The 25,171-nt window shown below is 41.5% G+C and overlaps 1 protein-coding gene across 10 annotated transcripts in view; it reads right to left on the bottom strand.

Annotated features, from left to right (window-relative positions):
• TSPOAP1 (TSPO associated protein 1) overlaps nt 1-25,171 on the bottom strand; it is a 341,002-nt gene that overhangs the window by 258,807 nt on the left and 57,024 nt on the right. For all 10 annotated transcript variants that reach the window (XM_075196596.1, XM_075196605.1, XM_075196597.1 and 7 more), the window contains exon 2: nt 13,074-14,322. In XM_075196596.1, coding sequence (XP_075052697.1) covers nt 13,074-14,222 — 1,149 coding nt within the window. In that variant the 5' untranslated portion in view covers nt 14,223-14,322. The remainder of the gene's footprint in view (nt 1-13,073; nt 14,323-25,171) is intronic.

A 25,171-nucleotide genomic window follows, 5' to 3' on the forward strand; every position in this document is an offset into this window, starting at 1 on the left:
ATCCTCCTTAATTGTCAGGGTAAGCCATCTGGCAATAGTTTGCTTAGATGCTGGCCATCCCTTCCTAGAAAAGTCAAATAATACAAATAGAGAATCTGTCTTACATATCTTTGCAGATCTCTTAACATATATACGTAATGCCCTCACTACGTCCAAATATTTGTTTTTGTTCCTGGAGTCAGAGGTTCCTCTCTGAACACCGGAACAACTATTTCCTGATTGACATGTAAACCTGAGACCAACTTAGGGAGAAAAGACGGAATAGTCCTTAAAACTGCTCTGTCCTCATAAAAGACCAGATAAGGTTCTTTGCAAGATAGACTTCCAGGTCAAGAACCGCCACTCTGCTGAGAGTAGAGGTTCAAAGGGAGGCTCCTGCACTCCTGGTGCCTCCTTGCTTGTTTATGTATGACACTGCCGTGGCATTGTCGGAATGGATGCGGATGTCTCCTGCTTCCCCCGGCCCTTGAACTGGTAGTCTGGCCTCTGCCAGACCCGCCCCCGCGAAAGGGCTGTCTGTACTTCCACTACCACCAGATATTTACACAGAAAATACTAACGATCTATGAACAGATCAAAAAAAGATAGTATTTCTGTCAATGAGAGAGCAATAATAATTTTTATAATTATTATGCTATTCCCCCCCGGAATGTACTCAGAATCTTATACCTCCCTATCTCCTATAGAGCGTATAAAATCTATTTAGCCAAGGGAAGGCTGCAAGCAGCTGGTTCTTCTTCAGATTGGCTGCAATCAGCCCAGAGCATCCCCGGATCCTAATGCTCACCAGGTAACCTGGCCTTATATTTGGAACAGGGAAAAACACTTGGCACATGTTGCTTTATTCTTCTCATATTGTTAGTAGAAAACAAAGCCACCACATAGTAAAATACAGGTACATACCAAAAGGTATCTACCCAGAAAATACTAATTAATATATGAACAAGTCAAAAGATAGTATTTCCGTACATTAGAGAGCGATAATCTTTTATAAATATTATGCTCTACCCTCAAAATGTAGTCAAAATCTATACTTCCCTATCCGTAGATCCACTACATATAGAATATACTTAGCCCAGGGACGGCTGTGAGCAGCTGCAGACCTTCCAGACTGGCTGCAATCCTCACCACATCCCTGATTCCAAATGCTCACCAGCTGATTTAGCATTGCCTTTGGAACAGGGAGAATAACACTTGGCACATGTTGCTCTGTTTTCCTCATATTTTTAGTAGAAAACAAAGCTACCATACCCAAACATCTATGAACCAGTGAAAAGATAGTATTGCTGTTCCTGAGAGAGCAATAATCTACTATAAACATTATGCTCTTCTCTCAAATTGTGGTCAAAATCCATACTTCTCTATCAGTCTATAGAGGGTATAAGATATAATTAGCCAAAGCAAGGCTGACAGCTGCAGCAGATTTTCCAGAATGGCTGCAATTAGCACAGAGCACCTGGGTCAGTGCTCACAAGCCAATTTAGCATTACATTTGGAACAGACCATCTATTTGGCACGTGTTGCTTTACTCTATCAGCCCTCATAAGAGAAATAAAAATAAAGTCACGTATAGACAGAATAGGTATAAACACACAAGATTCTTTTAAGAAGGGAGAGCTGTAATCCTTTTAATATCAAGCTCTCCCTAGTATATGTGCCCACAATATTTATACTTCTCTATTCAGCATATATAGAGAGAATAATGATTCTTAGCAGTTTGGAGATGTGTGTCAGCAGCTGTACTTCCTTCCGAATAGCTGCTGTGTCCACCAGAGGGAATCTCCACGTGCTCTCTCAGCAGAGGGGGAGGGGTGGCTTTTATTACACAACTCCCCTCTGCTGGCTCTCTGCCCAGAATACTTGAACAGATCATATGTGAGTTGTTTTACCTTTATAAGTCATGACAAGATAAGGAAAAAACAAAATCACGTTTCATACGCACAAACACTTCCACAATGTTTATCAGAAAATACTGACTAGGTTATTTAATATATTATAGTATTTCTGATTAAATAAGACAGGTTGGGGAGCTTATAGTTTTCTTTAACCTAAAGCTCTCTAAATACATTATAGTCTTACAATACATATGCCTACACAGAACAAATATAGTGATATTTAGCGGGGAAGATATGTGTCAGCAGTACACTTGTCTCCAAATAACTGCTGCACCTGTCCTCCTTTTGTATTTCTCTTACATCCATCTGGGGGACCCTGCTAAACCATAGGGTTGAGTCGGGGGGAGGAGTCTGGCACCCAAAGAGTTAACTTTTTTCAGCTGACAGCATATCACCCCCACCAATTCCCCACATACCTCAGTTTGAATTGGGTGCCCTTGGAAGCAGGTCGCACCTGAAGAGCTCCAAGAGATACAGTGAACAGGGTTCACTGGTAATAGGTTTTTCCTTTTCTTTTGCAAGTTTTTTTCTTTTGATAGCAGCGAGAGGCTCCGTGTACAACAGAGCTGACTCGTGGGAGAAGCGCCTGTCAGGGGGGGGCCCCGCTGACAGAGCAGGTGAAACGCTTCTCACAGCGGGAAGCAGTCGGCAAGAGACTCTCCCCGCTGATGCAGGACGGGCGCTGCCATTAGGCAGAAAGCGCCTTTACTGCTGAGGTTCCCCGGAAGCCAGCTGGAGTATACCAAGTTCCTCCTCCCATGGGATGACAGTGAATTATTGAGGATGGCGCGCTAATGATAGCGCTAGCGGGGAACACATTCTAACAGGTTTTCCCCTAAGATACAGAAAGGGCAAAACGCTGTTAAAGAAAATAACACAGAAGGAGAGCCAGTTGCAGCAGTCATTTGAAGAGAAGTGCATTGTCGACACATATCTTCCCCGCTGAGTATCACTTTTATTTCTTCTGTGTGTATGTGTGTGTATGTGTAGACATGTATATTATAAGACAATGATGTGTTGAGAGAACTGTTGTTTATAAGAAAACTATAAAGTTCTCCAAGCCTGTCTTATTTAAATCAGAAATACTATGATATGTTAAATAATCTAATCTGTATTTCCTGATAATTTGTAATAAGTGTTTGTGAATTTTGAAACGTGATTCAGGTTTTAGCTTATCTTGTGATGGCAGATAAAAGCAAAACAACACGTACCAAACATAATGTCTGTTCAAAATGTAAATTAACAAGTGAACGGCTGGATCAGGGGGGGGCTCTGTGCAGCCTGCACTGTGGCTCCTGTGAAACAGCCTATAGACACCTCCACCATAACGGTAGATCCTCCTGAGTGGGCGGCTGCCTTAACACAGGGAGTTAATACCCTTGTAAATCTGTTATCTAAACCAGTTGAGATCCCATCTACATCTGTGGCTTCTCAGGGTATAACAGTTAGAATGACAGATGAGTCATTTTCCCCAGGGGTCGGTTTGAATCCCTCCCCAACCCTCCCAAGGGTTTCCCAGATAGGAGAGGTGGGTTGCTCAGCAGTGGCTAAAGGCCTGGACTGGCTTACCCATCTACTGGAGAACCCCAGACACAAACGTAGTGTTAAAAGACGTAGAGCAGCTAAAGCGCCGTGGTCAGTGTCAGGCTCTGAGAGTTCCTCAGAGGAGGAGGGGGAATTGTTGGACGATTCAGATGTGTCCATTATAGAGTCAGAAGGAAACTCTAGGCACCAGGGTATGGACGATCTGGTAAAAGCAGTTCGTCAGACCCTGGGGTTTGTTGAAGTAGAGGAGACGAAGTCCTTGGACCGCTCTCTCTTTAAGAAAGCTTCTAAGCAGGTGGTCAGGTTCCCTCCCTCAGCTGAGTTGAGGGATATTGTGGAGGCCTCTTGGAAATATCCAGATAAGAGGTTCTCTATGCCAAAGAAGTTTGGCGTGTTGTATCCCCTTCAGGAGGAGGATATGACCCGTTGGGAACAGGTGGCGAAGGTGGATGCACCTGTGGCGAGATTGGTTCGTCAGACTACACTACCTGTACCCGGGTCAGCGGCCTTACAGGACGCGACTGACAAGAAATTAGAATCCCTGCTGAAGTCTGTCTTCTTGGCCGCCGGTACTAGCCTCAGGCCAGCATTGTCCTCTACCTGGGTAGCTAGGGCCATGGAAGTCTGGGCAGGGCAGTTAGAGTCTGCCTTGCAGGATTCAGATTTACTGCCTCTGGCCATGCAGCTAAGGGAGGCAGCAGGCTATGTATATGAAGCGGCCCATAATTCGGCCTCCATAGCTTGGTCTATTTCAGCTACAGCTGTAGTAGCTAGAAGGGCGTTATGGTTAAGGACTTGGAATGCGGATTCAGAGTCTAAAAGATCATTAGAATCCATCCCGTATACGGGTGGGATGCTATTCGGTCCAGAATTAGACTCTTGGATTTTACAGGCTTCAGGGGGCAAGAAGACGTCCTTGCCTGTAAATACTCCAAGACCTAGGGCTAGGCCTAGTTCTTTCAGACAGCCTTTTTATGGGGGCGGGTCTGGCAGAGGCCTGACTACCAATCCAGGGGCCATGGAATCCAGGAGACAGTCCCGTAGAGGAAGGTCATCCTTTGCCCCTGCGGCGCGGAGAGCTTCTTCCGCCAAGCTGACGGATAGACCAGCAGCATGACTACCACCCGCCTCTGGTTACAGAGGGTGGGGTGGGAGGACGGCTGCTTGAGTTTGCCCAGCAGTAGACAAAGTCCTCGGTAGACGAGTAGGTCCAGGATATCGTGATAGAATTCATGGGGCCAGCTCATCTCAAGTTTTGGTTACCTCGCTGGCTTCTGTCAAATCAGAAAGAGCTCAGGGCTGTCGATTTGCTTCGTTTAAACAAAGCTATACAGGCTTAGAATTTACAGTGAGGGAAAAGGTTTTAGTCACACCCATTCGGGGTGCTAAGGTCAGACGGGTCGTTCAGTCTATGACCGAACTTCTGGAGTATGAAAGGGTCACAGAGAATCCCTTGTCTAAGAATGAGTTTCTTGAGACTAGTGAGGGACTTGGTACGCAGCAGAATGTTGTCTCCACAGGACAAGTTGAGGTCCTAGATGGAGTGGACAGGCAGGATCCTGTCAGACAAGAAGCTGTCAGTAGCCAGGTCTTTGAAGCTGCTGGGAAAGATGGTGACATCTTTCGCGACCTTACCCTGTGCAGGGTTCCACCCCATAAGAGCATTCCCGTGTTCGAGGTACCAGTGGAGGAGGTAAGTCCTCAGCTGGTGGTTGCTGGACAAAAACCGAACAAAAGACAGGAAGGTCCCAGAGTTCTGCGCAAGAACAAGGGATCCACTGGTAGTGGACGTCTTAGCAAGACCTTGGTAAAACCTGCCCCACAGGGTCCCGTGGAGAGTCAGTCCTGGGGATCGTCCAGTCTTTCTGGTACTGCCAGTAAGGCTGTTAAGAGATCTGCTGACCATGGGACAGTTCTTGCGTCAGAGGCTGAACCAGCTGAATTTAATGTCAGAGCCTTAGAATCCAGTCTGTGGAGAGCGAGAGGTTTCTCGGGGGGTGTAATAGGCACTCTCCTGAATGCCAGGTAGCCAGTTTCAGCCAGAATTTACCACCGTATCTGGCATATATATATATATATATATATATATATATATATATATATATATATATATATATATATATATATATATATATATATATATATAAAGTGGTGTAGGAATAAGTCTTACAATTCTAAAACCTTTGGTCTTGCTAGATTTCTCGCCTTCTTACAGTGTGGTTTAGAGGCGGGGCTTAAACTTGGAACCTTAAAGGTTCAGGTATCTGCTTTGTCAGTGTATTTCCACAGACTGGCAGCGCTTCCGGATGTTGAGACTTTTCTACAGGGAGTGCTTCACTTTCAGCCGCCCTAAGTGCATCCTGTGGAGCCTTGGGATCTTAATCTGGTCCTTAGCATGTTGCAGGAGCCTCCCTTTGAACCTCTACTCTCAGCAGAGTGGCGGTTCTTGACATGGAAGACAGTCTTCCTGCTTGCTATCGCCTCGGCCAGAAGGGTCTCGGAGCTGGGAGCTTTATCCTGCAAAGAACCTTATCTGGTTTTTCATGAGGATAGAGCAGTTTTAAGGACTGTTCCGTCTTTTCTCCCTAAGGTGGTCTCAGGTTTCCATATTAAATCAGGATATAGTTGTTCCAGTGTTCAGAGAGGAGCCTCAGACTCCTGGAACAAAGACAAATAAATATTTGGACGTAGTGAGGGCATTACGTATATATGTTAAGAGATCTGCGAAGATACGCAAGACAGATTCTCTATTTGTATTATTTGACTTTTCCAAGCGGGGATGGCCAGCATCTAAGCAAACTATTGCCAGATGGCTTACCCTGACTATCAGGTTGGCTTATGTCCGTATTAATCTCCCTGTGCCAAAGTGTATTGTTGCCCATTCTACCAGGTCGGTTGGGGCATCTTGGGCGGCTCGTAATGGAGCCACGGCGGACCAGCTGTGCAGGGCAGCCACCTGGTCTTCGGTCCATACCTTTACAAAATTCTACCAATTTAATATATTTGCGTCTGGGGACGCCTCCTTTGGCCGTAGTGTTCTACGTGCAAGGAGATCAGAGCGGTCCCACCCTTCAGAGGGATTGCTTTAGTAAGTCCCCATGGTTAAGCAAGGTCCCCCAGATGGATGAAAGAGAAAACGGGATTTATACTTACGATAAATCTTTTTCTCTGAGTCCATCTGGGGGACACTGCGGTCCCCCCCTTTTTCGTTGTTTTTCTTTTCTCTCCACTCCCCCCTCTGTTGAGTGGTGTGTGTTGGTTGATTGGCCTATCGTCCTAGGGCTTTGGTAATCAAACTGAGGTATGTGGGGAATTGGTGGGGGTGATATGCTGTCAGCTGAAAAAAGTTAACTCTTTGGGTGCCAGACTCCTCCCCCCGACTCAACCCCATAGTTAAGCAGTGTCCCCCCAGATGGACTCAGAGAAAAAGATTTATCGTAAGTATAAATCCCGTTTTTGGCTCCAAAAGGGATCTACCACCTGCTCACTCAGCGGTGGAGGGGAAGCGGTGCTTCTCAACACATTCCCCTACCGCTGGCCTCTCCTTCTGTGTCTCTGCTAACAGCGATTTCCCCTTTCTGCTTAGGTGAAATCCTGTTGCTTTATTTTTCTCACATTTTTAGTAGAGAACAAAGCTACCACACCGCAAAATACAGATACATATTCCTCTATGAACCAGTCAAAGATAGTATTTCTGTTCCTGAGAGAGCAATAATCTTTTATAAACATTACGCTCTTCTCTAAAAAATGTGGTCAGAATCTATACTTCTCTATCAATCCTATATAGAGAGTACAAGGTATAATTAGCCAAGGAAAGGCTGCAGCAGGTTTTCCAGAATTACTGCAATTAGCACAGAGCACCTGGGCCAATGCTCACAAGCCAATTTAGCATTACATTTGGAACAGACAATATGTTTGGCACGCCCAAACAATTCCACAACATTTATCAGAAAATACATATTAGGTTATTTAACATATCATAGTATTTCTGATTAAATAAGACAGGTTTGGAGAGCTTTATAGTTTTCCTTAAACAACAGTTCTCTTAACACATCATTGTCTTACACATGCATACACAGAAGAAACAAAGTGATACTTAGCGTGGAAGATATGTGTCAACAGTGCACTTCTCTCCAAATGACTGCTGCATCTGTCCTCCTTTTGAACTTTGGCGCCAAAAGGGATCTTCCACGTGCTCACTCAGCGGGAGGGGGAAGAGGTGTTCCTCAAACACATTCCCCTGCCACTGGAATCTCCTCTGTGTTTTTCATTAACAGCGATTTGCCCTTTCTGTATTTAGGGGAAATCCTGTTAGAATGTGTTCCCCGCACAGCGCTATCACTAGCGCGCCATCCTTCAAGTACCCCCTACCATCCTATAGGAGGAGGGGACTTGGCTCCCGGGGAACGGCAGCAGTAATGGCGCTTTCTGTCTAATAGCAGCGCCCGTCCTGCTATCAGCGGGGGGAGTCTCTTGCCGACTGCTTCCCGCTGTGAGAAGCGTTTTACCTCCTCTGTCTGCGGGGCCGCCCACAGCTGACAGGCGCTTCTCCCACGAGTCAGCTCTGTTACAAACAGAGCCTCTCGCCGCTATCAACAAAAAAAACCTCTGAAAAGCAAATAAAAAACCTAATAACAGTGAACAGTGTTCACTGTGGAGCTCTTCTGATGCACAGCCCTTCTCCTAGGGCACCCAATTCAAACTGAGGTATGTGGGGAATTGGTGGGGGGGATATGCTCTCAGCAGGAATAAAGTTAACTCTTTAGGTTCCAGACTCCTCCCCTCCCTACTCAACCCCATGGTTAATCCATCCCCCAGATGGATGAAAGAGAAAAAAAAGATTTCAAAGGCTTTTTACTCTCCCTCCAAGTACCAATCAAAGCATTGTTAAGAAATGGATATCTTATGGCACAAACAACACTTTCCCTAGATCGGGCCATCCCTCCAAATTGGATGACAGAGCCAGGATGATATTGATCAGGGAAACTACCAATAGGTCAATGGAAACTTTGAAAAACGTACAAGTCTTTATAGCGGAGATTGGTCGGTCTGTGGCTATCCCACACGCTTTACACAAAGCTGCCCTGTATGGCAGGGCGGAAAGAAAGACAGCCTCCTTTGCAGTTTTCTAAAAAAAAAAAAAAAATACATGCTTGGAAGATTTTGATGCCTTGTGGAGAAAAAGCTGTATGGTCTTTATAGATCTATTTGGACTGAACTCCAAGCAATATTTTTAGCACAAACTGAACACAGGACACCACCCAAAACATACCATATCTACTGTGAAGCCCGATGGTTGCAACATTATATTGTGGAGGTGTTTCTCTTCCGGTGGTACTCATAATAACGTCAATGATTACCACGACTGCAATTAAGCCGATGAAAAAAACTCTGATTTGAATAATGGCGATCAAATCAAAATGGAGACATACCATAATAATGATTGTGTAGATCCCCGACATGCTTGCGCTATATATACCAAATTCTGGGAATGCCATCACTTTCTATTTAAGTCACTTAGCATAGCGACTTGGATTTGTATGTATTTAAAGCGGCAATCGCAGCAACCAAACACTTTATTACCTAATTTTAAGGTTAGGGTTATAACTAGGGTTAGTCCCTAACCCAAGTACTATCCCTAATCGTAACCTTAACCTTAAAATTAGGTAATAAAGTGTTTGGTTGCTTCCATTGCCGTTTTAAATACATACAAATCCAAGTAGCTATGCTAAGTGACGGCATTCCCAGCATGACAGCAAACCAAAATATACCGCCAAGAAAACAACACGGTGGCTTCAGAATAGGAATGTGAATGTTCTTGACTGGCCAAGTCAGAGACCTCACCTAAATCAAATAGGAAATCAGTGGAAGGACTTGAAAAGAGTAGGCCATCAACGCTCACCACGAAATTTGACTAAACTTGAACAATTCTGCAAGAAAGAAAGTATGGGCATATATTATCCCAATCTAAGTGCACAAAGCTGGTAGAGACATATCCAAGCAGACTGATGACTGTAATTACAGCAAAAAGTGGCTGTACAAACTATTAAATCAGGGGACTGATCACTTTTCCAACCCAACTTTAGTTTTTCATTTTTTATTCATTTTCAGATGTTGCATTTTTTCATTAATTGAATGTTGTAAGTCGAAATGTGTAAATAAAACTGGAAGATTGATTTAATATATTTTAATTTCCATGGTGTAATGTGACAAAAGGTAATGATTTAGTGGAATTTATCAAGATGAATTATTAGGGTTTGTATGATTTGTTTGAAATGGTTTTTTTCAAATTATGGCTCTAAATGAATGGCATGATCAGGTACCTAGGGTGCTGCATCCCATTTAGTTTCGCTCCTTAAAAATGTTAACATACATTACACATGCAGGGCAGGGAAATAGACCCCAAACCAATCTGTGCACACTAAAATTGCATGCTCTATATATTTTTTATTTAAAAAATGATCATTGCCTAAAAAACAGCACATACCACCATAAAGTCTATAAAGAAGGCTGCACATATCCTATGTATACATGTGAAAAAAAATAATCATAAAAATAGAGTTAATAAAATAAATTTAGAATACCAATTTCGCATCAAAAATACATATGGGAATATGAACATAATATACAGAAAAATACATTCAAGTCACTTAATAGGACATTCGGCAGCCGTGTGTGTGTGTGTGTGCGTGCGTTATAAAATATATATGCACAGTAAGATTTTCTTAGAAGAAGTCTTCAAGCATTCGTTGAAAACCCACCTCTTCAGGCAAGTTTCCCCAAACCACCCCCTTAACCTCACTAGTTTACCTTATTACCACCCTTTAAACAGTTCAAACAAGACCACAACTAACATTGTTATGTCACTGGATCATAGACCCCACTAACCACTTTTTACCTTTGCAATCTTGCTGGACCAATATGCAATATGTAGCACTTAACATCATGTATCAAACCATCAACGCCCCATGGATTTGTATGCTTGCAGGCAGGGCCCTCTTACCTGTCTGTCATTCTGCATTACCCAGTATTGTTTTATTACTGTGTTTTCCCACTTGTAAAGCGCTACAGAATTTGCTGGCACTAAATAAATAAATGATGATTCTTCGGGGCTGGGGGCTGTCTGCAGAGCATGTGGTCTCAAGAGGAGTCAAAGTTCCCCATCAATGTTCTGCCATATTAAACGTTCTAATAGGAGCATAGAATCTCCTACGTAGAATGGTGATAACAATTCAGCCAAACAATGCCACAGCATTAGCATTCATCAACCATCAGGGAGGCACCCAGAGCTCAGGCATGATGAAGGAAATCAAAAGGATAATGCCCTGCGAGGATCTTAACGTTTTGTCAATCTCAGCGGTATTCAGACGAGGGCTGGAAAACAGATTTTATCAGCAGGCATGCCCTACACCCCAGGGAATGGTCCCTTCATCAGAAAGTGATGACAGATCGGCGGAAAGTGTGGTCAAGCAGATGTCAATATCTTGGCTGAATTACAAAGTGTTACTGCTCAAGGACATGGTATTCAAAGGTGTTTCAAGAAGATGCTATGTAGCTTACTTGGAAATTTCAACTAGTTTACATGTTACATTCAGCAGCATTGCTTCCAAGGGATCTAAAAAAGGTAAAAAGAGTGTGTTCAGGTGTTTCTTGTGGCACTAGACTGGCCAAGAAGATAGTGATACACAGATGTTCTCAAAATGGCAGCAGGGTCTTTTCCATCATCAAGATTTATACTCCTCGGAGTCTTTATGCACAAGATTCTGATTGAACACACCTTTGGAGCATTACCGAAATTCATCAAGAATTGGGAACGTGATTCGGGAACTGTCATCCCTAATCAAGACTGTAATGACATTTTCCAACGTACACACTTCAGCTCAGTTAGCTTTCGAGTGATCAAAACCTAATACAAAATTCTTACTCCGTGGTACCAGTGCCCCAGCCTACTGGCCAAGATGTGTCCTGGTCTCCCCGACCTGTGATGGAAATGCCAACTGGTGCCTGGCACCCTACTACACAACTGGTGGGAATGAACATTAAGAAATGGTTCGAGCTAGACTTCTGCATGTCAATGGATGATCTGATCTATTAGTCGGCAGAAAAGTTCAGGGAACACTACGTACAGTGGTTTGAGTTGCTGGAATTCAAAGATACCCCTCTGTATGCCCTCTGGAATATTTGAGACCTTTCTCCTTCGAAGGGACATATATCCAATGTCATCTCAGCACCCTCGCCCACCAGATGCTGAAAAAGAGCTATTGGTACCCCCCGGTCCCCACCCCTCCTCCCCTGCTTATCTACCTTATCTTCCCCCCTGCTCCTCTCCCCGATCCTACAATACAGCTCAAATCAATTCTGGTCTGTTAACATATGTTCACGGGAGGTCCGCTTAAGAAACTCCCTTTTTCAAGTGTTGTAGATGAACAGTTATGCCTTAGACACATGCTTTCTGTGTTATGGTAAAGGATTTACCTTGTCATTTGCATAAGCTGCATTTTTTTTTAATAAAAACAGATTGTACAGAAGAAAAAAAAAAAAAGATTTAGCTCTGCTGGCTTTAACAATGAAGCTGTGGAAACAATGATCCTTAAAGCAAAATGTTTCCTGACAGCGTGGTGTAGACCGGCATGCAATAAAAAAATGAATACCACCAATAATATGTGATGAAGTCTTATAGTGCTAGAGTATGAAGTTTGGTATTTTCAAATCTTTTATTAATAATTTGTTTACAGTTGAACTGTATTATTTGTTTTCACCTATTAGCATTTCCTGCAGTCCCATAAGGCATCGCAAACCACCTCTTATCTATGTTGTCATTTGCACATCACTGGGTTACCCTTTGAAAATTCACATATTAAACAGACAGGGTGCATGCAGTACAATTTCAAAATCTCTAAGCTAAAACACAAAATAAATATCATGTTCATATAAAAAAAATGTATACACCTCTGCCATTTAACACGTTTACAGTTATTAATTATGTACTTTCCCTGCAAATACACAAATATTGCTCATTCAGTATAGCAGGTACTCACTTTTGACTGCTACAGTGGCTCTCAATCCATATTGCACAAAAAAAAATTAAAGAGAAAACCTGGAGCTACAAATCTATGTGTCTGCATAATCCATGAAAGAGAGACTTCCTTACCTTTAGGACACAAGTACTAAATGTGTGCAGTTTGATGAATAACCTAATACACAGATTAATGCATACTAGGAGTAGGTTAATAGTTCTAAATAAACATTATATAGGCTATAGTTTTCTACTATGCTATTGAAAACATTCTAAGATTTCAAACCTACATTCAGTTGTCAAGTCAATGGAATACATGGGATAACGCAATCCCTACTGTAGATAATATGGCTATTAGAATTTACCAAGGAGTTCTGCAAACTTATAAAAGCACAAGTAGGCCAAGCGCGTTTATAAATATCAGAGAAATCCAAGTTGACTGTTAATGTCTAATAATTTACAGTAGGGCATGCATTATTTCTTGTAATACAAAGTTTTTATAATGAACACTAAAAGTGATGACATGAGAACTCACTGTTTATATAGATATTATTTTCAAGAATTTATACATATACAAACGTCGCTTGTGTATTATAACGAAACTAAAAACATCTTACCGACCAGTGTTGTGAAATATCAACATTTTGAGCAGGTGGACCAAAACTTTGGTTGGAATTCAGTGTTTCCAGTGATGTTACACGGTTATTACCTTCCGCCTCAGTTGAAATATCGTGAAAAGAATCATCTGTATTTTGGTGGAACTGAAGGAGCTCTTCCTCTAAAATTGGTTGTTGTACTGAACCATTTTTCGCCTCTATGAGGAGAAAATTAGTCCCTGGTGTAAAGTTCTTGCAGCAATCTATTTGTATGGGCATTATGATCATTTCATTTTCTGGGCTCAGTTTCCACGATTTCTCAGTTGAGCAATATGGGAATTCAGGTCCAGCACATTCAAATGATCTTGACAATGCAACTTCATGAGACGGAGGACAGGATCCCACATTTTCAACAGATCGAGGTCGTGCCGATACTTCCAGTGTACATGGCATGGTAGTCTGGCTCCCAAGAGAATAGCGGCCAAATTTAATTTCTCCACAGTCAAAATGCTTTGCGTTTCCTTTTAAAATAGCTGTCAAACTGCTGTTGGACCGCTCCAGAATATACTTAACGAAGAGATTTCTTTCCAAGTCCAGTTCTACTTTTAGATGTCGGATACGTGCAGCTTGTTCACCATCATAATCCCATCGAAGCTTAGACAGAACATCTTGAAGTTTGCACCGGCATTCCCTAGCAAGTGAGGGTTGCTCATTTTTTTTGTTATTGCTAGACTTCCCTGTATAGCCCTTATTTAGTAATTCATCAATCAACTGTTTCTGCAGTTCCCTGGCTTGCTTTATTGCTATATCTCGCTCCTTCTGCAGAAGCATCTGAAGCTCTCTCAATTCCTCCTCTTTCCATCTCATGAGCTGCTTTATTTCCAATTCCCTTTCTCGTAAGACTGAGTCCTTCAGCTGCTGTAGCTCACGAGTTTTCTGCTGTTCCCACTTAGACTTCAAATCATTCACTAGCTTGTTTTTTTCTTTTTCATAGGTTTCTTTATATCTTTTCAGTTCCAAGCTGTATCTTTTTCTAGCCTCCTGTGTTTTATTTTTTTCATTTTCTAACTCTCTGTTTAGGAGTTCAAGCTCTAGCTTATATTCCTCCAGTAGACAATTATCTGACTTTTTGGGTGAGAATCGAGAATTGTTTATGCTCTCCTTTAACATGGTTAATAAGTGTCAGCATGGGTCAAGAAGCAGAGATGAATAGAACATGTACAATGAAGCAATGCTGTTATCGTGTAAATTGAGGACTTAGCAGAAGTATCTGGTTGAAGCAGAGAAAAAAAAAAAAATCATGTTATACTAGGTGGCATACAATCAGTTTAGAACAATCCTCTTATATCAATAAAGATTATGTTCTGATTAACAGTTTGCCACAATTACTACATGTATCCACTGACTGTACATGGTTTGAAGCCTTCAGATGTGCTTGAAAACAGAAAAACAGATATTTGCTGTTAAAATAAACTGTAGAATATTTTCAGCAGGATTACACCAAAATGTGGTTTAAAAGAAACAAGTGGTCCAACTCATTTAGCTACAAATATATTTTATGAAAACAGTACTATTTATTACATAGTCAGCAACAAAGCAGCAGCTATAAGCAGTGTAAAACATTGCATTTGCTAATGTGCTGATATGATACAAGTAAAACAATTTGTGTTTTATCAAACCGTCAATATTTCTACTACCTTCCTAAACTCTCTTGTGGCGGCTAGTTCTCTCTATGCCATCAAGTATGAGAACACTCTTAGGAGGGAATTCAATTGACCACGTTACTCTCGAAAGTAACATGGTCTGCGTACCATTACTGTTAGTACAGTTATAGTGCGCATTACCACTGTTTGTACAATAATTTTTAATGCTGATTCTTGCTCAGGGATCCGCGAGCAGAAAACCCGCATAAAATTACCATATGAACAGTAACAGTGCGTAGGCAGCTTTACTATCGAGAGAAATGTGGCCAATTGAATTCCCCCCCTTAAAGTGTGGAATGCCAAAAGAGAGAAGAAAGCATGATTGATTCCAATGAAATCACAAGTGGATTCTGTAAACCAGTAAAACCCGTTTTATTTATCTTTAGGGAAGGAGCATCAGTTTAACGCTGAAACCATGTGTTTTCTAGTTCCAGCAGCAACTGTGGTTTCAACTAATGAAGCAGTCAGTGTGGGTAGCGTCAGAGATCCTCATAATACAGTGAACAATAAAGGACTTTCTTGTGAGCTGCATGCAGCTAGTATGCACCACAACATTTTTTTGGTTCAGAATCGCTTTTCGCACAAATATTTTTGTCCTGAATGGTGAAAAACCACAAATGTTGTCAAGGGCGGGCTGGGCTGGGGAGCAGGGGGGCACCGGGCCCCCGGGACGCTCAGTCTCACCGCTGTTAGGGCCGGCCAGCAGGCCAGCCCTAACAAGGATGCGGGATGCCATGGGATGCGGCCGCGTCAGGCACAGGCGGCCGCATCACATGACACGCGACGCGGCCGCATCACATGAAACGCGACGCGGCCGCGTCATTGGACGCGGCCGCATCGCGTCATGTGATGCGGCCGCCTGTACACCCCCCGGGCTGAAATCTGCCAGCCCGTGCCTGAATATTGTGCAAATAATAAAAAAAAACATTGATGTTTATATATTTTATAATATTTTAACGAAATTATATATTAATATATAAATTATATATTAATATTGATTAACTGAGCAAGCATATATTTTCCATATTTAAATGGTTAAGCAGGAATAGTTGCCCATAACTGCACCCCAAATAGCAGGTGCAAATTGCATTAATTAGAAAAAAAGGATCAAGATGAGCTAACATGGGAATGGACACTGGATCCTAAAGGAGTGGTCAAAAATCAGATCTAACCTAGCTAAATCATCCATTTCAGTCAGAGTGAAAGGTTTCTTTCAAAATTTACTACAGGTGGTATCTGGTCCCCTCACATATTTCCAAACTTTACAGATCAAATGCCGGACGGGATGTGGCTGTCGAGGTACCCTGTTGCACGTTTAATGGTCCTGTCCCAAAATTAGGCCCTATTGGCAACAAATACATGCTCTTATACACTCAGACAAATTCATATGCCTGACTCCCCACTATTCCAGCTTCTCCCCAGACCGATTCCAAACACACCACATCCTGCACAAAAATGAATTAAGCATATTTTAAATGCTTCAAAATGCCCGATAGCATCACACTGGAAAGATAGATCTTCCCTTGATTACTGCAACAATAAATAACATTTGGCCAATAGAATGGAAAGCATTACTGCGACCCTGAACACATCATGTGCTAACTTCCGAAATATATGTACCCCTTGGTCATCTTACTTAATGCTGAGCCCCCATTATCCGCCATTTGACATTCCTCAGATATCTTAGGTCTAACCCCTGAATTTCCATGGTTACTTGGGAACCCCACAACTCTTATTAGAGTTTCAAACTAAATAGCAATAAACCTCGATCCCATTGCCTTCCCATTCTTCTCTCTCCTGCCATTTGTTTGTCTCATCATAACTACAAGTTATAGGGGCATATTCAATTAGGTCCGGTGCTCGTGGGTGAGCAAGTAAAGTGACAATACTGTACTGCAACATCGCAAATTTCCCTTAGCAACCCTATGGGGTGCACAGGGAAATCTGCGTCGTTGTAGTAACAGGACTTGTGCAGAGGCATGTAATCGCGAGCCCAGGACCTAATTGAATATGCCCCATAATGCTGATAGCATATCATATGAGGTGTTTCCAACTTCTCCGTTTACTTACAATTATCTTTCATGTTTTGCAGTATTGATCACTGTACACACTGTGTAAAATTTCTTAACTTGTGAATAAATGTAAAAATTTACCTTTCAAAAAAAAAAATAAAAAAAAAATACAATACACAATCACAGACATATTCAAAGCTGTAACCACAAACTGTGCAGGTTTGCACCAGTAGCATATGCACCCAGTTTACACTAGACACACATCACACCACTGTTTACATCAATTTTGCTTGCAAAATACAAATTCACAATTAGCAATAAAACGGCAAAAGATCTTCTACAGGAGAAACAACTCGCCATCTTGCATACATGAAAAAAGAAATGCTTAAACAGGCACACAAACAGCATAATGAATGCACATGCAAGAAAAAAAAGCACCTATCAGTGTTAGTGGATGATGATAGTCGAAAGCTATTTGCACATGCCTTTAACTACCCACAAAGAATACAGCTTGGACACTCTCTAGATGCAAGCAAGCCTAAGTGCAAGAGATATACAAACTTGCATATGTGTGCAGCCACATTTATGGATATGCACAGAGCGATTTCACATAAGCAGGCTGGCATAGAACTATTCTTAATTTTATCATCAGTGACACACTATGGAAGCATCCCAAAATTGCAACTGACTAAAGCCTGATAACTTTACCATACCATATTGTCCTCTTATGGATGGATCCACCTTTCTACACACGAAAATGGGAAGAAATAACTTATTGTATAAATGTATTTCTAGTACCAATATAGCGCATCTGGTGTATATTATTGTAAATATAAAAAATTTACTAAATATGTACTCCCATTTCTGAGACAGGATTCCCAAATCAGGTTTGCATCACACTAAGGCAGGATATTCCATGTTAATTCAGCATTTTGTCTGAACCTAGATAGGGGGAAGGCATCACCCAGAAAACAACATTTATTTGATTATCTGCTCAGAAGGGAGTCCCTCCCTATCTAAAGCTATTCTTCCTATGGAAACTGATCCAATGATGAAGTCCATCAGATGAACCATGAAGTTATTTGGCGCAGATTACTACAAATTTTGCTTAAATCCTAGCTTTAGGCCATTATTATTGGCTTTTACCAACTGTACATTTCCCTTGAGAAAATATGGTAAATTTACTAGACAACTTAAATATTATTGGGGGGGGAGAGAAGTGGGTATATCCTAATCTACTACTAGGTCCATCGGGTGGTTTCTATCAGGCAATTATACATTGGTAGAACCACCAGATGCAGAGCATAATTGCCCTGTGGCCACAAACACTCCAACAGGCAGCATTAGAAAAATTATAAATCTGACTGATTTTTAATATTTAATAACCTTATTAATTTCTTCAACCAAGACCCCAGTAGGGAGTTGGGCTGCCATCTGTTGGGATAGCTAGGGGAGTTTGAAAAAAACCCTCATCAATTAGATGTACTTGCAATGGTATTGGAGTAGAATGTTGCCAGTTCTAGAGTTGATAATATAATCTTTGGAATTCTTCCTTAAAAGTTTAAGGGTCAATGGATAGATGAAAATTAAGCATAAGGAAAAAAAATCACTGCTGAAGCAGATGCGATATAGAGGTACATGTGGACATGGTTAGATGCAACTTATATATGTCAAAACTTACAGCACCTGTCAACTCTACTCATATGGACATGATGAAACATTTGTGTAACGATGCAGCGACAGGAGGGAGAAAACTGCTTCCGCTGTATATATTGTTTAATATTCAGTGGTGTATGGTTAAACAAAGTTTTTACTATGAAATATCTAATGAATTGTATATACCAAACACTCACAGTAGGCTACATGACTTGTTTTTTTTGCTTTAACATGCTCTAAATGGAACCGCTCAACGGAAGGGAGGACAATGTAAAATTTGAATTTTTGCCTTCATGCATATTTAGCATTGACAATGAACAGTATTATTCCCAGCACAAGGGAATGATGCTATTAGAGTATACTTTTACAAGCACAGGAAACAGTGCTTGATTATTCAGCACAATGCATTATTTTCTGCAATTATACACAAATAATATTATTTACGCAATGACAGGTTGCGATATATTGTTATTAAGTTATATTTAGCTTTATTGATTTTATTGTATATCATGTTATGTTTTGTGAAAGAATTTCTAGGTCCTCAGTGATAATGGTAATAATGATATGTGAAGGAGTTAAAAATGTTGATATTTGCCTTAAATATACATTCAGCGTAATCACCAGCTCCAGCCTTGAACTATCTCAAAGACCCCGGATGGAGGCCTAGCACATGGGATAACGAATGATGATTGGGAGTACTGGCTCCAGTGAAAGTTGATAAGAACCCATAAAAGTGACATGAAGAGAACTAACTAGCTTTGTCAGAAGATTTATATTTACTCAGGAAAATATCAATCTTGTGTTTCTATCCTATAACCAGATCAAACGCTTTGTCATGTATAAATGTAGCCCACTAATAAATGAGCACAGCTCAGTTCGATCTTGACATGTCTGTGTCTTGATTACTGATATCCTGGTTAACCAGCATCTTCTCTCACTGATATCTGAAGGGACTTGATAAATGAGAGGTATTTGGGGGCTCAAATAGCCGGGATCTCGGACAACCTATACAGATGACAAACAACGCTTGCAGCATCAGCTAGAATTACGGACAGCTCAAATCCATACGGTGAGTAAATTCAGCTGTGATTTTTCCACTGATTTACTCTCCGTCCAGTATTCTTGTTGTGTGTCTAAAAGCTGTTCATCTGTATATGGTAAGAAAGATTTCCTGAACACAGATATCTGTTTGATAGCATAAAAAGCGCTACCTATATGGTTGAATTTAATACATGTCAAAAGTACTCACAATTGCATTTTAATAATTAATTTGGTTATTGCTCAGACTGTTCATGTGCTGTTATATTTAGAAAGTATTCTGCCAATACTCTTCCTACACTGGAAGCTGTAATTGATAGAACTGTTTTTGGATTTGTTGTGGATGCAAAGCAATATTATTGTACCGTAAATGTGCATTTAAATAAGGATATATATTGCAGCAATATATAGGGTATATTTGGTCTCAAGTGTTACTATATTGGCAAGTTAATCACATACCCCTTGAAGTGGAAGCCTATCTGTCTGTACAGTATAAAGAAATTACCACCTGGTTTACGTAATGAAATTGTAAAAGGATATCCTGCTGATTATAAAATAAGAAAGCAAAAATGGTTACAGCTGCAACAGAAATTTGCATGATGTTCTAATTGTGTTTTCTGATTATATTTCTTTGTATAGTATGCAAATATTTTTAAGCAGGAATAGAAGGAATTAAGAGGTTTTTGAACGGTGGTATTGAGGTATAATTGTCTTTAAACTACAGATAACTGCTATAAGAGTCCATGCGGTAAAGCAACCCAACAGTACAGTATATTTAGAAATTGATCAATTCTGAATACGTGGGTGTACAGGCTAGCAGGGTTGTTGGGTTTATAAAACCCACAAAGATACAAGAATACAGCTCCATCGCAGCAACCAGACAATAGAGCAGATACACCATCACCACCCTTACCGACAGTAGTACCAAGGATACATCCGCAATTAAAAACTCATTCAGTGACCTCAGTGGACACAGGTAACACTCAATCAATCACGTTTCAAATCCACCCTCAGTCTGCTAATAATCAAATAAATGATTATCCTGAGAGACAGTGTTTGCAATGTGGAATCTAATGCACCTCCTTGTACAGATAATTCTTGCAGGAAAAAGCAAAAATGTTTCCAAGATACCAATGATGGTAAGCCGGTTGAAGGATCACAATATCAGTCTATTAAGAGAAACAACAAATCCGAGGGCGAGAAGGAGAAGAACATTGGAAAAGAAGGTATTGCATGCTCACACGAATATGTATCCAGTCAGAATACAAAGGGTGCCTAACCCAAATTTTGATGCCAATACTGCCGAAGGTTCTAATAATAGGAGTGATGACTCAAATAATGGGGTTACCAGCAAGAGCACCAGAAGGTGGTAGGGGGGGGTATTACTCATCCTGCACCCCCTGTAGAAGAAATAAATATGTATAACAGTGGTCTTGAATTTCTAGCCAGAGTACAATGGTGGTGTCATGAACAAAAATTAAAAGCACCAGCAGCACCAAACATAACACAGAGAAATGATTCAGTAAGAATGTATTTGGATAAATTAACGACCAGACAAAATTATGATGGTTTTTCTACAGAAATCCCAGATGGTCAAAGAATGTTGAAAACAAAGTTTTTGAATGGTTTAAAGAATGGAGGTAAGAAGCCAACTCTTTTCAGTCAGACCTGAGGCATTGACTATGAAAATTTCATCTTTGCTACAGGTACTTGAAGGACTGGAGAACCAGGAACAGAAAAAAGGGAAAAGAAGGCCTAAAAGACTCCTCAGGTAACTGTACACCTGGTACAGGGAAAAGGAACATGGCAAGTAAGGCAGCAGCCCAAAGGAACAGAAACAGTATGTGCACGACAAAGGAATCAAGGCGAGGACATGACTGGCAGATGTTTTTGGTGTAAATTACCAGGTCACATGAAGGACTGCAGGAAATACAAGAAATGACAGCAGCAGCAAAGAGAAACCGGCCGGTCCCTAGGGCACCAGTTTTAATTGGAGCTCAATTTACTCACTGATCAAGTGTCGTGTGCTGGGTCGGTTACACACAGCTGTGAACCACGGACAAACGCCAGCTTGATTCAATCAGCTCACCGCTCACAGATCCACAAGTTCTATCTGACTAAGTCTGAGAAAGTGCAGATGCCTTCTGCATATCGTGCGGTGTATTACACACAATCTCATTAACATCCTCAGCACGGGACACCGAGCGCGGCTCAGGAGAGGAGTCTCTAGTGGAGGTATATTCGAAGTGGGTATGTGGAGCGATATATGACAACTTCATTATATTACGGCCGGAGTCAGTGAGTACGTATATATTTAATTGCCCCCGTTCAGGCTACATTTATCACTCTAGGATCAAGTAGTTTATTATCCAAGTTTCAAGACATTGATTATGAAAGGAGTTTGAGCTTCGGCTATATATCATTTATGCTACAGATTGGCATACGGACACCGAGACATTACCACTCGTCCATATGTGATTCGTTATCGTGGTTATACTGATTATTACGGCATATATTGGCTATCCTGAAGTGGGAATCACTCCCAAGGCTACTTTTATGTGTTTACATGTTTCCACATCCTTCTGGCTACATTGTATCAGCTGTACATTTATACACTTAGTAGCGCTGTGGATTATGGATTAGTATGATTAATTTATGAGTACTACACTCAATATGCCAACATTATCCAATATCCTCCTTGCATTGTGCCAACTAGGTCACAGTGCACTGTGATCTAGTTTATGTGGAGTAATTCTCTCTTTTTATGTTATTACTAGCATTTATTGATTTTTGCATGTTTTTATATTGCATGGTAATAAATTTGTGTATATTGATGATCCGTGACATAGATTTTTTATTTTTCTGACAGATAGGTTTGCTGCATTTTTAGTTTATTAACTGTCTGTTTGGGGTGGGCACAGCCACCTAGGTTTTTGCAGCAGCTTGCCTCCCTGTCTCATATTATTACCTATTGTCATTGAGACTCTGCATGACATCCAGCATTCATTGTCTCTTATTATTATAGTAGTTTAGTACACCATTTGGCGCCACACCAAGGGTTTGTATTTCCTAGGGCACCATAAGCAGCAATCAATGAAGATATGGCTCCCCGTTGTCAACACCTTGTCCAGTTCTTGTAAGCATCTCTGAAGAAGGTAAGCTACCTGGAACTACTGCACAAATTACACTGCCCACTGGTCAACAATTGGACTGCCTAATTGACACGGGAGCAAGCCAAACAGCATTGAGACAAGATCAAGTACCACAAGAATTAGTGACCTCAGATTATGTAAAAGCATCAGGGTTGACAGGACAGCCTATACACCTTAGGAAAAGTAAAAAAGTGAAGATACAAGTAAACAAAGACTGTACTCCTGTCCCTATAGAGTTTCTCACTTCAAACGCTTGCCCTGTAAATCTACTGGGTGCCGACATATAACCGTTAATGAGAGCATGCATTAAATACACCCCAGAAGGGATGGCATACGACAGTCAACTACAAGACCACATATCTAATCAGGTAGAAGCAGCAGTACAGGTGTTTTTGAACACAACCAAGTGAACACACATCTTAAGATGAGGCACCATTACCACAGTGGCTGAAGGATGTACCTAAGAGAATATGGTCAAAGGGAAAACCTGATGTGGGACTGTTAAAAGTTGCCCCGGCACAACTTATACTAAAACCTAACGCACTACCAATATGTGCTGATCTCCTGGTTAACCAGCATCTTATCTCACTGATATCTGAAGGGACCTAATAAAGGAGAGGTAAAATTACCCTAACAGTTTCTTAAATAAAATACTTCTTGACAAATATTCATAGCATCCAACAAGGTCCACGTCTAGTTTTAGATCACATCCACTTTACTGAGAAAGCCGTGATACTGAACCTTATGTTTAATTTGCATTATTATATCGGACAGGAACTCCCTTTTTAAACAGGCAACATTTCTCATACTCACTATAATTCATAGGTGCACACATACCTATATATATGCTCTAATATTTTCAAAGGTTAGATGAATAATAGTTTAGAATTTGATTTTTTTTCCCTTGCTCCTAATCTTGTGGTCAAGATTTTATCCGCTTCTCTCCTTTCATAAAATGATTAAGGTCAATAGAAATTATTTATTGCACTCAAACCAAGCCGAAAACAGAGTTCATCTCTCAATCTTAGTGTCACTCACCGGAGTGTGAGTGCCTCCACTCTGGTACGTGGTTCTCCATCTTTCCCGCTTACACCTGTGTTGAACCGCGGCCGTCCGCCATCCTGTCGCACTGCGCAGGTCCCTTTAACAACTACACCTGACCACTAATGTGATTGATGGATCAATCACCTCACCCTACTTAAGGCACCTGCAGCCTTAGGTAGTGGCCTGATCTTGGAGTCTCATTCCCAGTGATTCTCTTTAGGTGTCTGCAGTTTCCAAGCTGCTTCCAGCTCTACTCGTGTCTGCAGTTTCCAAGCTGCTTCCAGCTCTACTCATCGGCGGTTCCCATACCCACTACAGCATTACTACTCAACTGATCGTCTGCAGTTTCCAAGCTGCTTCCTGCTCTACTCACCGGCGGTTCCCATACCCGCTACAGCGTGTTTACTCAGCTGATCGTCTACAGTTTCCAAGCTGCTTCCTGCTCTACTCACCGGCGGTTACCATACCCACTACAGCGTGTCTACTCAGCTGATCGTCTACAGTTTCCAAGCTGTTCCCTGCTCTACTCAACGGCGGTTCCCATACCCGCTACAGCGTGTCTACTCAGCTGATCGCTTCTTCAGCTTCCCAGCTGATTCCTGCTCTACTTGGTATGCATAACCACTATTGACTATTATTGTTTACTTGCATAGCTATTGAACTATACGTGACTACTGCACTAAGGTACAGTTACCTATGATAGACTGTCTATGTTACATTGCCTGTTTACCCAGACAAGCTTCTCACTAAGCTGCGGTATGCTCTCATCATATTGACTTTGTTGTTACTTGCATATCCGCGCTGACCCGCTTCTCCACGCTGCAGAGCCAGCTACTATATAGACAGACTATTCATTGTACTTACCCACTTGTGTTGTACAAAACTCCTTTCTACTTGCGCTGTTTCCACACAGCTACAGTTTGCTGTTTCCACAGCACTCTCCTGCACCTGGACAAGTCCTCATTCCTCCTCACAGCAGTGGTACAACTTGCTACACGCAGACCACTGACTTCCCTGCTACCTACCAGCACCTGGACAAGTCCTCATTCCTCCTGACAGCAGTGGTACAACTTGCTATACGCAGACCACTGACTCTCCTGCTACCTACCTACACCTGGACATTCCTCATCACAGCGGTGGTACAACTTGCTGTACGCAGACCACTGACTCCTCCACGAGCTACCTTCACCTACTTACGTCCTCTCATCTCGTCTGAAGATTTATCGCTTCTTCTCTACAGTTCCAAGTCGTTGACCTTCCACCATCAACAGCTGCAAGTCATTGACTTCATAAGACATTCTCTACTTTCCTATCATCATTCCAATCATTCACCTAACTGCCCTGAGGTCCGTGGTCAACACCGCCCCTCTGTCAGTTATAACATCAGGTGAAACTCGGGTATAAACTCCTAGTGCCCGTGACACTTAGTGTCTCTAGTTGGAGTCTGACATTAGGCAAATTTTAGACAGGTCCTGAAGCTGCTTGGTTAGTTATATAACTTTACATTCTCAAAT

The sequence above is a fragment of the Mixophyes fleayi genome, chromosome 2, assembly GCF_038048845.1.
Source record: "Mixophyes fleayi isolate aMixFle1 chromosome 2, aMixFle1.hap1, whole genome shotgun sequence".
Taxonomy (NCBI): domain Eukaryota; kingdom Metazoa; phylum Chordata; class Amphibia; order Anura; family Limnodynastidae; genus Mixophyes; species Mixophyes fleayi.